A 13,750-nucleotide genomic window follows, 5' to 3' on the forward strand; every position below is an offset into this window, starting at 1 on the left:
TAAATTTTGAGAACAGTATCAAATAGTCCACACTTCAATTCCATTGCCATCACTAAGTTGCTGTGCAGTATCTTGTGGTTTCCAGAACTTACTTTACTCACCTGTAAAATTACTTGTGTTTATTTTATGGGCATGCCATCAGACCTGGCATGCATTTGTTTATAAAGCACTTCAAGAAAGCCAGATATTATGTGTGCAAATCAATACTGAATAATAACTGTGGTTCTGTTTTAGTTCAGGAGAGGTGATGAAGTGTGGTATTTTCAGGGTCCCCAGGATGAAGGAGGAATTGAGAATCTGACTCCATTTTCTTAGAAGGCTAATTTATTATTATATGTTACTATATTATATTAAAGAATGCTACACTAAAACTATACTAAAGAATAGAGAAAGGATAGTTACAGAAGGCTTAACAAGATACTAATGAATCTCGTGACTCCCTTCCAGAGTCCTGACACAGCCTGGCATGATTGGCCATTAAGTTAAAACAATTCACATGTTGGATAAACAATCTTCAGCCACATTCCAAAGCAGCAAAGCACAGGAGAAGCAAATGAGATTATATTGTTTTCATTTTTCTCTGAGGCCTCTCAGCTTCCCAGGAGAAGAAATCCTGGGCAAAGGATTATTCAGAAAATATGATGGTGACAATGAAGTACTCTCTATTTTCAACTGAAAGGCAAATTACTCTTCTTTATGTAGAAGTGCCCTATGGGCCTCTTATTGAAGTAGATAAGACATGAAAGGAATTTCAAGCTTCAAGCCTTTGGTCTCTTCAACCAGATACTCCACCCTATTCAGTGGGTGGCAAAATTTGTACTTAATCCTGGGAGCTAGAAAAGGGAGTTATGTAGGGTGAGAAACACCTCACTCCAAAACATTTCATTGAAAAGTATAAGGAGTAGGGAATACAGTATGCCAATACTCAAGCAACAATATAGCAGTATCCAGATATTATCTTAAATGCTGACAAGTTTCTAATCTGAAAGTGGTGCCGTTAGAGATCTGTTTCTTTTATAATCCTTATGTCCTGAATGCAAGCACTAATTGATAGATCTAGCTACATAAAACTGTTGTCCTTTGTGAAATTGTAATGGCTTTGTGCAAACAGAGGGGAAAAAAAGTGTATTTGTTCTGTGTGAGAGACTGGAATGGTTTATGCTTTAAACATTGTTATGAAGGGGTTTCATCCATAACAGCAAAACCCGTGTAAAGACAACCACAGAAGCCTCCTTGAAGATGCCTGACTCAAACTTTGGACAGTGAGATAAGCAAATAAGATTAAGGGGATTGTGAAAAATGCCAATCACTTGTTTTTAGAATTTTAAAAGTCTAATAGAAATAAAATGGTTATAAAAATAGCAATATAATTAGAATAATAAAAATTTGGACAATTAGGATTTAGGACTATATGAGACAATAAAAACAGAGAGTTACGGACAGTCCAGGTACCTCTTTCTGGGTAAAATAACCCAGAAAAAGGACACACATTAACAGAGTGTGTACCTTAAAAGCAATAGTCTGTTGCATGTTCAATACACCTCATACATGATGCATAAATTCCATTCAAACACAGGATTCTGTATAGTCAGTGTCAACTTCTTCCTCTGAATCCTGACGGCATCTTCAGGGCTGAGCAAAGCAGGAAGAAGTTTGTTTCTTCTGATAAGGAAGGCATAAATTCTTTTTCTCTGAAAGACTTAGGTGTCCTGTGGCTGCTATCTTGGTGAGAGTCCTCTCTTAAAAAAAGTATCTTACATAGTATAATTTCTATTTTAACATTATGTTATAACCTAAAACTATATTTATCACAGTAAAGAAAATTAATACTGTATAACTTTCTAACATAACACATATAATATTAATATTTGCGAAAAGCCAATCATAAAATATGCATTTTTCACAGGATGCTATTGTTCAATCATCTCAGGTATAGGGAGAAAAAAATAAGGCTGAAGGAAAGGAATGCATCTACAAGAAAGCCAAATTTAGCAGAAAATCATCCCTGGCTGGGTTTGGTGTGAGGATACCACAGCCCCCAGAAACCAGACTTCTCCCAGCTGAGGAGAGAGGAAGAGGCTTCGCAGTATGGCGTAACCTCTGATCAGAGGCGCTGAACATCCATCTTCCTGTACACAAACCAGCCCAGCTGTGAAAGCCCCAGCCCCACAGGCCACATCCAAAGGACATTCATGCAACAGGCAACTGAGGAGGTGTCATAATCCATCAAAGACCCCCCAAGGTGCTTCCCAGTCTTATTTCTGAGGTCATGCACCACAGCATTGCATGTGATGCAAAGGAATGCAACCAACCCAGAATCCGCTGCAAGAGACTGTGTCAAACTGCATTCCCCTCAGGGGAGGTACCTGGGAGTTCCCACCCGGTCCAAGCATATATTAATCCATTGGATTCTGTCCTTTTTGGGGGGGGACGCTCACCACCCAGAAGACCAGCTGGAGAGGATCAACAGAATATAGTTGGGATCCATAGAGTATTGAGATACTGGGACACAAGACAGACAATGGACTTTGGACCTGGTTAACATAAGAGATTTGATAACAGGATGCCTTGGCAAAAGCAAACAGAACTTTGAAAATTAGACCTAGATTGCAAGAAGATTCAATCAGACAGGTTTACCAGAAAAAGAAAATCCCATTAAACTCTGCAAGCAAGAGATGTTGTTATATGCATAAGTTTGTGCATGTGATTTTAACCTAATCATTGTAGTACACATTACTAGTCTCCCTAAAACAGCATATAAATATCTGTATCCCACAATAAAATCAGATTCTGATTACTGAGCCAGTCTCCATCTCTCTCCATCACTGTCATAGAGTGGTGATATTTTCTTTAATATGTCTCTCTTTCTGTCCCCCACCTCTTTTCTACTTTTTTATCTTCCTTTTCTTTCTCTCTCTCTCTCTCATATTTACTATAAAATAAAATTCATACTATTAACTTTGGCATATGGTCTCATTTGCACCTTAATTCAGGCAGAAGCATTTCTAATAACCTAAAAAAAACTAGACCGAAACAATTCTGTTTCACAGATTCCAGAAACTGTGATTCAGAGAAGTATTCTAATTTATTCCTAAATTGTAACTTTCTGTGTTCTGCATACATCAGTTGGTTATAGATGGATAATGAGACAATTGGCTCTTGCAATTAAGGGATGAATAACGTGTGAATATTAAGAGAAGCTTTATTGAGGTATAGTTATGTTACTGTAGTTTAGATGTCCTCTGTTCTCCCCATAGTTCCCTTCCCCCCCCCCCCCCCCAGTATTGCGGTATTGTTGCCATCAGACAACAATACAAAGCTGGGGTTGTCCAGGACAGGTAGAGGGAAGGCGTGCACATGTGTCCCTTACCTGGGGCAGTTGGGAATGGAAAAGCCTGTTGCTAAAGGGCCTGGCAATGCCTGATCTCCAATCAAGTTACAAGAAAGCAGTCTCCACTGCTAAATGGCAAAGAAGAGCTGACTGACAGACTTTGGGAGGAGCCAGGGCTGGCTGATGCAACCCTCAGGAGTATAAAAGTCTGAGCATCCATCTTGAAGATGAACCAGCCATGTGGTGTACAGCTACGAGGGCAGGTTCCAGGCCTATTTTTTCCTTATTTAGGCATTTTGTTGTATTTTTGTTAAGGTTTAATAAACCTTTTAAATTTCTGAAGAGATTAGTCATCTCTCACAAGTTTCATAGAATTTGATGCCATAGAAGGAAAGTGAGCATTTTTCTTAATGACCGATCAAATTATACAGTACTGTAAGTGGGAAAAATACTTTCTGATTCTCCTTAAAATAGCTGCTTATTTTGATGGTGGCAAATGTTATTCGGTACATTTCTTTAAAAATCTATTAGGCTATAACTTAGTGACTTTTCTCAGCTGTTTTCTGCTTGGTGCAGCATCTCCAGTGATGTGGTTTTAGATGTTCTGTATTTTAGCTAAAGGAATCATACATATTAGGGTTTTTTTTAGCTCTTCCCTAATCAGTGTCTCAAGATCTTTGCATGAATTCTTACCCCTGCTGACTAGAAATTATTAAGCAAAATAATTTGCTGTTTCTTAATGTTCGTGTTTAGGGAAAAATATTATCATAGAATAAGAAAAATCCCAGCAGTCCTAGTTGTGTTTTATGGCTGTAGTTCTCGCAACAACTAAAAAGCAACTAAATAAGCAGTCATTCCTTCAAACTTGTTGGGATTTAGGATTCCTCCTTTTGTTTTTCTCTCACAGGGAATTTTCTCCCATATGTGCTGCTAGGAGACAATAATGACTGTGTATTTAAGAGAGACAAAAGAAGCTGCTAAGCTCAGGGGAGAAGGGCAAGTGGCTTCACTCCTCTTATTTGAGGGTTTCTCTTGGAGGGGCAGAGATATTTGAGAAGTGGGCTAAGAAGAAGGGCTGGGGCAGCTTCTAGCCCGCTCTTGCTCTCTCAGCATACAGAGGGGAATAAGGCTGCAGTCATTGTGGGAAGAATCCACCACCATTGCAGGATTCTGTCTTCTGCTACCTTCTACTGTGAATGGAGCTCTGCTTCTTAGAGCGACTGTTGCATTGGGACCTTATTAACACCCTACCTCACTGAAAAGGACTTTCACCATTGTTATAAATGATCAATCAAAAGCCAAATTATCAAAAACGTGAAAAGATTTATTTATCTTTTTCAGCGACCAAAATACGGTCCTCAAAACCACCACAGTCACAAAGACAGCGTTGAGCCCAGGTTCGGTGCTGGGTGAACCTGGATCTGACCTCTATTGCCTGGACCCTCCCCTGTTCACAAGAACCATTTCTAGTGGGGATGTTTTATACAGTTTATTATGCCTGAGGTGAAGGAGTCCCAGTTTCTTTTGTAACTCTGCACATTCTTTCACTGTGCAGAGCTGGACAATCACCATTTCCTGGCTGATAGCCATCGAATCCTGGGAAGCTGCTATTCACATGTATCTTTCTGCTGACTTCGGCTATCTTGATCAATGTTATCAACAGGGCGATGATCGCTCTTAGGTGTCTTCCGATGGTGATGGCTTGGGATAGCGATGATCATCGTGTTGGGTGCGTCTATTCATAAGCTAAGTGCTGATTGTTCTCCTGCCGCCTTCAGGAATTTCAGAATTCGAACAGACGTCCGCCTCTTGGGCTGCTTGTGGTCAGAGACTCGTTTGGATTTCACAATCTTTATAAAATACATTCTTTTATAGCATGAATTATTTCCCAACATATATTATACCATCCACTCAGGTGCCTCATAGGAAAACCCGGGATCCCTGAGCCCCCTCCCCCTCCAAGGGAGCCTCTTTCTCCTGTCCCTGGAGCCCAGCGGCCACTGCCCAGCCCCCACTGTTTTTTGCCACTGCTCTGAGGTTTATTTGCTACACTGTAACTCACACCCCTGCCCTGCAGGGAGGCCCTGCAGTTCCAGCTACAACTGTTGAGCTTCTGATACATCTCATCTACCACCCCAGAATTTTGCTCATCTCTGCCTTCCTAGCTTGCCACTCTGAGGTTTCTGCTACAGATCCTTTTGCTATCCAGAGGGGGCCGAAGGATGGACTGAGTGAGTTTGCAAGGGAAGCCCCCTCTCCATCCCTTTCTGCTGGCTGCGTCCACCATTACCGTGTGGAGAGAGGCGGCGCCACAGCGCCCCCTGCAGCTGCAGGGGAATCATCGCACCTGCCCTGCCTGGCTGGGAGCCAACAGCGCCCCTGCCGGCTGTGACCGTAACTGCACCAAAGGCAAAGTGCCACAGCCGAGTGCAGGGCGTTACTGGGTTCTGGTTCTGTTTGTTGTCACTCCCACTGTTGCCTTGTTATCCATATACTTACTAGTAAAGAACTGTTATTCCTTTTCTCATGTCTTTGCCTGAAAGCCCCCAATTTCAAAATTGTAATAATTTGGAAGGAAGGGGGTCATATTTTCCATTCCAAGGGAGGCGTCTATCTTCCTTAGCAGATATCTTGGTCTTTCAAACCAAGACAGACCTTTCTATCATGAGCAAGACGGACAAGATAAGAGGAAAACTAACCATGTGTTTGCAGGAAATTGGATAGGATCACTGTTTCTCATAAAAATACCAATGGAAGCACAAAGATGCAAAATAGCTTTCCCACTATGGGTGACCATGACACTGGAATATCTAGGAACAGAGCCTAGGTTTCCTTCAAAACCAGCCAAATCCTCTGCTCTGAAACAGCTCTGTCTTCAGGAGCAAGTTATTTTCTCTTTTTTGATCAAGGTCCCTGCCTATATAGATTTGTTTGGGCGGGGGTATGGAAGGGGAGAGGTGTCACTGTCATATTTTCTGAAAAATCTCCTCATCAGGATTTCTTCTCCTGGGAAGCTGGGAAGCCTCAGAGAGAAATGAAAACAATAATTACCTGATTACTTCTCCTGTGTTTGCTGCTTTGGAATGTGGTCTAGAGATTGTTTACCAACTGGTCATTGTTTGATTGGTTTCATGTGAATTGTTTTAACTTAATGACCAATCACCATCCAGCTGTGTTGGGACTGTGAGGAGTCAGTAATGAATTTTTAATTAGTATCTTGTTAAGTCTTCTGATGTATCCTTTCTCCATTCTTTAGTATAGCATTCTTTAATATAAGTAACATAAAATAAAAAATTAGCCTTCTAAGAACATGGAGTCCAATTCATCAATTCCTCCTTCATCCTGGAGACCTCAATAATACCACAGGGAGGAATGTTTGGGGGTTTTTTGTTCATATTATAATTACAGAAATAGGGATGAAGTGGTCACTCAAGTGACCATCTTATGCAAACTAATTTAAAGTCAAACTCATTACTTGTATTACTATTGATAAAAATGGTTGCTGGTTTATTGTATCATTAGCTCCCTTTCCATGGTATTCAGAGTTTTTAAGATAATTAAATTAATTAAAGTAAAATAGAATTTAAAAAAAAGGTTCTGACACTCTAGAGAAAGCAGAAAGGAAATACCACTTAACAAGGTAGCGATAAAATTAATATTTTTGTTTTAGGAAAGTCAGACTCTTGCAAGATCACACCATGCCACTCAATTTTAAATCTCTTGATCTTTTATATTCCCATTCATATAAAAAAAAGATATCTCGAGTGAGCCAGCTTACTGCAGTGGTTCTTGGTAGTTTGCCTTTACTGGCTGAGCTTGCACTTTGTACTTTTGGAAAGAGAGGTATATGGCAATGTGATCTCAACTTTCCCATTAAAACAGAGAGGTTCTGCTCCCTCTCAAGGTGCAGAGCACTGATGCCTATCATTTCTTCTCTCTGAAGTGACTTCATTCCCCTCATCTTCTCAGCATGAACAATTTCAGCCTTTATGGTACCTTTCAGCACTTTCAGACAGTGCTCTTGCTCTTTTCATAGCCTTGTGCATTTTGAACACGCTCACTGACTTCTCTCTCATGCCACTCACCATCTTTATTCAATTAATTAATGAACCTCTTTCCTCTATTTTACTTGCACTGAGTTCAGGCCACTATCTGGGCAGGTGAATATATGAATGCATAAATCAACAGCATGGACTGTTTGCTATGAACTCAGGCACATGGTAAAGAAATTTTGTATTTGATATCCAGTAATTTACTTAGAGTAACCTATACTTTGTACAGAGAATGATTATACAGCTGACAAAGAAACTCTGGGTTTTGTTTGCTCCCTGACCTGAATGGTGTTAATTCCTTTCTCGTTGGTATGGTTTCACATTTGTAATACTGACAATGACTCTGCAGAGGCATAATCTCCTAGAACAGTGTCATCTGGTGGTGGTTGTAAGTCACAACATCTAAATAGAAAAGTAAAATTAGCAGTCAGATCAGGCTAGAAAAATGCTCTGATTACATCTTTTATTTAGATTAAGGCTTTTAGGGTTCAAATCACAGGAGTATAATGAACTCACTTTGCACAACTGCTTCTCATTCTGTAGGTTGCAAGTATAATGAGTTGCCACAATTTTCACTGTCAGGTAATGTGCTGTTTTGTAACATTTGTATTGAAGTAAAGATCAAAATATTTCCGAACTGAAAATTATTACCTGTGTAACTGTGCATGATATACTCCCTGACTACTTTAACATCAACAATAGTATTTTGATTTTTATGAGTAGGAGTAGAAACTGCACAGTAGAAACTGTGTGCAAAGAACAGTGGTTTGTACATAGGCTCTGGAGAGTAACTCCTGTTACTTCTTTATTCTTAGTTTTTTTACTCTATTACCAGTTCTGGTTAATTTATTTTTAAAAGAATTCCCTCAATGTCAAATATTATCCAGGTGGAATAATAGGAATGTTCAACAGTGTTTTAACAGCACGATGATGAAGTAAAGAAAAATTCAAACATGAAAAACCTCCTTCCCAAAAAAATATGAACCAACATTAAAAAGTTGGTTTTTATGTTACACTTTTCTATATCTTTTAATATTTGTGTTGGATAACTGGATTGAAAGAACTAGCTGCTAGCATATTCATATGTCTGTCCTAAAGTATTTGGATTTGAATGTGCAGGAAAATATATTGAAAGCCATATTCATAATTTATGCCCATGCTTTTTTGTGACTTCCAGAAAGCTACAATATTAGACAGCATTTAAAAAATTAGATTAGATTGGCTAAAGAGTTTATGCATCAGTAGGCTGAAGGCTAAAGACTTCAGCCATCAGTAGGAATTAAGATATTTGAGATACTTCCATTTCTTCCACTTCTAAATCTGCTAGGATCAGATCAACCCTTTAGAAATAAGGTATCATTCAGTTAAGTATGGAATTTTGACATTCTGTCTGTAAGAATGTAATTTGAGACATTTTCCCCAGGATTTCTGTGGGGTTTAGAGTAAACATTTTGTTTGTTTCAATATGTTTCAATCAAATCTGCTCAGATGCTAAAACATTTAAATCCCATTTAGAAGGCTTATGGTAAGAGTTTTGCAGAGTTATCATACATATCTTCAGAATTTGGACACTGCTGCTTAATGTGGGAATCCACTTTGTATTATTGGAGCAATACTAGACACATAGCTATGTATCACAAAAGATTCCAATTCAGGAGCACAAAAATTCACATTAATTTTTTTTAAATGCCACCAATCTATATATGATTAAATGATATATACAAATATTATTTCATCTCTTTCTAAAACCCAGGTTAGGCATCTCCTGTGAAGAACAGGAGGAGATTAAGTACCTTGAAACCGACACAACAAAAGACCCTGCTGTAGTAAAAAAAGTCCTGTAGAAAATATCCAATTATCATATGCTTATCAGATTACTGTTATTGCAGCCTATTATCAGAGTTTCAACTAATAAATCCCCTTACCATTTTCTGTAGTAATTAAGAATTTAGTGTAGGAAAAAATTACTTATTTTGTAATAGTTTCTCATCTCAGATTTGTTCTATTCCACACAGCCTTTAGTCCTACAAAAACATCAGTACATGAGAAACACTCACAACATACCATTTCAAGCTTTAAATTTTCTAAGGAAATGATACAGAGCTCTCTTTTGTGTTGTATACATTTTAGGAATGAATTAAAAAAGCTGTGCTTTTCTATTTGATAGCTACAGGAGCTAGTGTCCTTTCAATTATGCATCTGTCCATCAAATTCACATACTACATCTAGTGACTTAGGTTTAAATCAGAAGAGTAATCTGAACAGAAAAAGAGACTATGAGCTAGCATTTGTAATAGAGAACATAGGTATGAGAGCGTAATGGATTTATTAGGTTATTGAAGGTTGTTAAAGGGTTTCCCAAAGCATTCATCAGGCAATGTTCCTCTCACTTGATAATCTCTGAATTTTACCACCATGCTGCTGCATATCATATTTAGAGGAAACAGAAAATGTTTAATTTTTATGGATGCAATAAACTTAATTGCCCATTTAATCTTATTTCCTTATGGACTGCTATTCAGATGGTTTTGCCTTTTTAATTCTGGGGACTTTTTCCTATAATTCTGTTTCAACCTACAGGAAAGATACCCTACAAATCTTCAAGATACTTACCTGGCTATTACAGCTTGTAGGTTCAGATTAGCTTTTTTGAAGGTGTTTGAATTCAACAGTTGCTCTCACGAAAAATCAGTAGAGTGTGCAAGTCAGTGCTGTCATCTGAAGTCATCATGCATACAGTCTTAATAGGAACACACAGTATGCATATAGTCTTAACAGGAACACACAAACAAACGGGTCACTACCAGTCACAGTTTATCTACAACTAAACAGATTGTAAAAAAAAAAGTTTTTTAAAAAAGGGGGTTTCTTTGCTATTTAAAACATAAACCCATATTTTTATGTTTGTTTAATATAGCAAAAAAACCTAGGAAAACCAGCAATTTATTTTTGCTGTATGTTTATCTTGATTATTTTTTTAGTCAGTGTAAAACAAATGGGAAAATAATTTCCTATCCGTTCCCCCCCCCCATCCAAATTACTTAGAGATTTCAGGAGTGTATTTCAGTGAAAACATTTCTGGGCATTTGTGATTATTGCATACAGCCTCCCTAGTAGAAAGCTTTATAGAAGAACGTGTGGTTCATTGTTTCTTGCAAACAGCACTATGTATTATTTAGCCTTCATACAATGTCACTCTCAACACAGTAAGTTTGAAAATAGTCCCGTTGTTGGAGAATGAATGCTGGCTACTGCTGACAGCCCTTTGCGTCTACATTCGCAGCACTGAACACACACGCACAAACGTCATCCAACAAGGGATCTAAAGCCAGAGGTTTTAACCTTGAGCAGCCAAGAACATTTCTGCCACAGTGTCGTGGAGACAGTAGTAGCAAATGGTAGCGGTAGTAGCAAACACTGTCTTTCCACCTTCAATGGTACTTTAGTTGTAACAGTGTATCTCAGGTTTACTCAAAAGAAAAACGTCGCGACTTATTAGCAGATAGGTTTCCAGGCAGCTTCAAAAAGCAACTATTGGGCATTTTTTTAGTCGAAAGCTTTCACAGGTCTTAGAACCGAGCACCTTTTTGTTACCTTGCTGTCCGGTTCTTCGGCTTGTGAAAGCTTGTCCTCGACACTATCGCTGACCGACTCAGGAGGACTCTTACGCGAGGACTTACAGCCCCTCAGAGTCAGCATGCTGGCAAGTCAAGCGTCTCCGTGGCGCGGTTCAGGGTACGGAATCAAACGGCTACGGCGGCGGAAAGACGCAGCGAGGCGGCAGCTTGTACTGCTCTGTTTTTCGTCCGTCCGGACAGAAGTAATCACTCCTCCGCCTGCTACATTCCCAGGACGGCACCACCTCCCTCGCCCTCCGGGAGAGATGGAGCAAGTGAGGCCAGGCAAAGCCGCTTTGCCCCGCCGCAGTCCTGACGCCCAGGGCCGCTCAAGCTGCACCTCCGCCCGGGTTGTGGGAGGAATAGCGCCGCGCATTGCGTTTGGAAGTTTGTGCCTCGCCGCACACCGTGCCGGCCGAAGCGCTCGGCTCCACGTTGGCTGCGCAGGCGCAGTGGTCGCGGCTGCCTGTGCCCCGCGGAGGGGGTCCGAGGGCGGAGCGGCGGTGGCTCCGCGGGCCGGGGCGAGGGGAGATCGGTTCCGCCGCCCCCTAGGCGCCCCTTGCCGCCTGACCAGCCGGCCTGGAAGTCGTACCCTCATCCCCTTCTCCCTCCCGCCACCATGTTCAAGAAACTGAAGCAGAAGATTGGCGAGGAACAGATGCTGCCGCGCGGAGCGGGTGGACGTGCGAGCTCCCTCCCAGCGCAGGTACGGCGAGGAGGGGCTGCTGGGAGACGTGTCCGCCGGACCGTTGTGGGCGCTAGTGACGGCCTTTCACCTGTCGGGACAGGGCCGCCCTTCGCCCGGTAAGGCCTTGGTGTCCTGCGGGTCGGCCGGCCAGGCCTGCGCGACGCGACCCTCCCGCGGCTGCGGCGGCGGGGCCGGTCCGATCGAAGGCTCCGGGGTCGGTCGGCTGGCGGGAATCGCTGCCGGGTCTCTGTCAGCGCGGGGCGGCTTCGCTGGAACTTTGTCATCTAAGTTCTTACCGATCCTCCTCCTGCTAGAAACTGTGCTTCGTTTTTTCCACTCTACAAAAGCTGTCTTGTGGAAGAATGTAAAAACCACCTCTTGCCTGAACGTACAATAACATGAAACAGAAATGGGTTTCTTCCTTAGCATTTAAAGTAATGATACTTTTACGTGTAGTGAATAACAATCCAGCATTGAGTTCCCTAGTTATCCTTTTCTCTCATCTTAATGCTTGTTCTTTCAGTTCTGTACGTCCCTTCTGTTAACATGTTGTAGAGGGCTGGTTTGCTTACCTCGACCTTATTCTTGCATTTTTTTGCATTTTTTTAACTGTAGATTAATTAAGAATATAGTATAAATCTGAGAACAAGGCACTTATGTATTCGTTCTAGTAATAATTTAATTGACCATTTTCCTCTTGCGTGTACTTTCTTTCACTAAGTTATTATAAATGTATTCTAGTAAAGGCTATTTTTAAGTGATAATAATACCCACCAGATAGGGCATGTGTCCAGAGTATGTAAGTGAAAGTGGCCAAAAAAAAGTTGTGATGATTTAATGCATGTGTCAAAGCGGAATAATTTTAGGTAGAAAGACTTCAGCAAGTTAACATCCTATTGGCAAAGTCTGCTGATAATGGCTGCCTGTGTCTCATTCTAGGTTAAGTATCCATGTATCTTGGAATCTAAAAGTATAAAAACTAATATAAACTCTGAATCCTGTGAATGCTAAGCTAGAGACAGGTAATTTAATTAATTTGACAAATAGGTGATTAGTTGCTTGGGCTTGATCTGAATGTAATTTGAACCACTGGGAGATTTGGCGCTGCATAGTCACAGTATTAGACCATGGTTTCAAAACTGCTGACAGTTATGTTCTATTATTTGAATCACTCACTTGTGAAATAGAGGGAAGATCTTTGGAAATGGATCTATTGTGAAGTTTTGTGTAGCTTGTTGAGTCTTACTTTAAGGCCTTCCATAGTATTCATTCTGTGCCTTCTCTAGTTAGTGAAGTATGTTTGTGTTAGTTAAGTTTAGAGTGCTGTCTTAATTGCCATATGTGGTGAGCTTTCAGTGCAGTGTAAAAGAGATTGATCTGCAGAGTTTACTGTTTTCAATGTGAAGCAGGTAAATTATGATACCTTTCACACAGCATTGTAATCCACTTAGTTCAGGATATTGTAATCCGCTTCGTTCGGGATGCTCTGTGCATGTGTTCAAGAGTTGATACTCTCTGAAAATCATTCTGCTGAATAAATAAGGGCTTACGTGCATATATGCACCCAACAGCATAATATACTTTAGTCTTTATCTGGCTCTTGAAAAATTAGCTTTGACAAATACTCTGAAACCTGATATGAGAGTTTATAGTAAATTATACCTAGTCTATAGACCTAGTCTGCTGTACTGTGGACAGAGCAGATTATGTAACTCAAGGGTTGACATAAATGGAAAGGCAAAAGCAAGAAATTACAACAAGACATTACAACAATTTTATTTCATGTGAAATAGTTGTCTTGCAATGTTTCTTACTACTCAGTTGCTCTCAAGTAACACTAGGGGGAAATAGTTAAATTTGATCTTAGGAGTAAACTAAGTTTGTCTTCTCACTTCTTGTATCTCATTTGAAAACAGAGTCTGAAGGAAGAAGTGAGGTTTTGAGGCTTATAAAGTATACTGTAGTCTTGCAAAAAGTGTGGGATATGCTTTTTTCATTTGCTTTTATTCAGATCAGTAATTCAGATCCTCAGAATGCATTCCTTCCTGGCAAAACATTTTCA

At 40.3% G+C, this 13,750-nt stretch overlaps 2 protein-coding genes across 17 annotated transcripts in view; one reads left to right on the forward strand and one right to left on the reverse strand.

Annotated features, from left to right (window-relative positions):
• The window catches only part of LOC143694186 (uncharacterized), a 44,988-nt gene extending 33,390 nt beyond the window's left edge, over window positions 1–11,598 (reverse strand). For 2 of the 8 annotated variants that reach the window (XM_077179379.1, XM_077179378.1), the window contains exon 1: window positions 10,978–11,598. In XM_077179379.1, coding sequence (XP_077035494.1) covers window positions 11,092–11,598 — 507 coding nt within the window. In that variant the 3' untranslated portion in view covers window positions 10,978–11,091. Of the gene's footprint in view, window positions 1–4,634; window positions 10,208–10,977 lie in introns of those variants that run through there. The other 6 variants (XM_077179375.1, XM_077179359.1, XM_077179374.1 and 3 more) reach the window with 6 other exon arrangements.
• The window catches only part of GOLGA4 (golgin A4), a 77,250-nt gene continuing 75,074 nt past the window's right edge, over window positions 11,575–13,750 (forward strand). For 8 of the 9 annotated variants that reach the window (XM_077179243.1, XM_054646336.2, XM_054646357.2 and 5 more), the window contains exon 1: window positions 11,575–11,706. In XM_077179243.1, the coding sequence (XP_077035358.1) occupies window positions 11,620–11,706 (87 nt within the window). In that variant the 5' untranslated portion in view covers window positions 11,575–11,619. Of the gene's footprint in view, window positions 11,805–13,750 lie in introns of all 9 variants that reach the window. The other variant, XM_077179284.1, reaches the window with a different exon arrangement.

Source organism: Agelaius phoeniceus, chromosome 1 (assembly GCF_051311805.1).
Source record: "Agelaius phoeniceus isolate bAgePho1 chromosome 1, bAgePho1.hap1, whole genome shotgun sequence".
Classification (NCBI taxonomy): Eukaryota; Metazoa; Chordata; class Aves; order Passeriformes; family Icteridae; genus Agelaius; species Agelaius phoeniceus.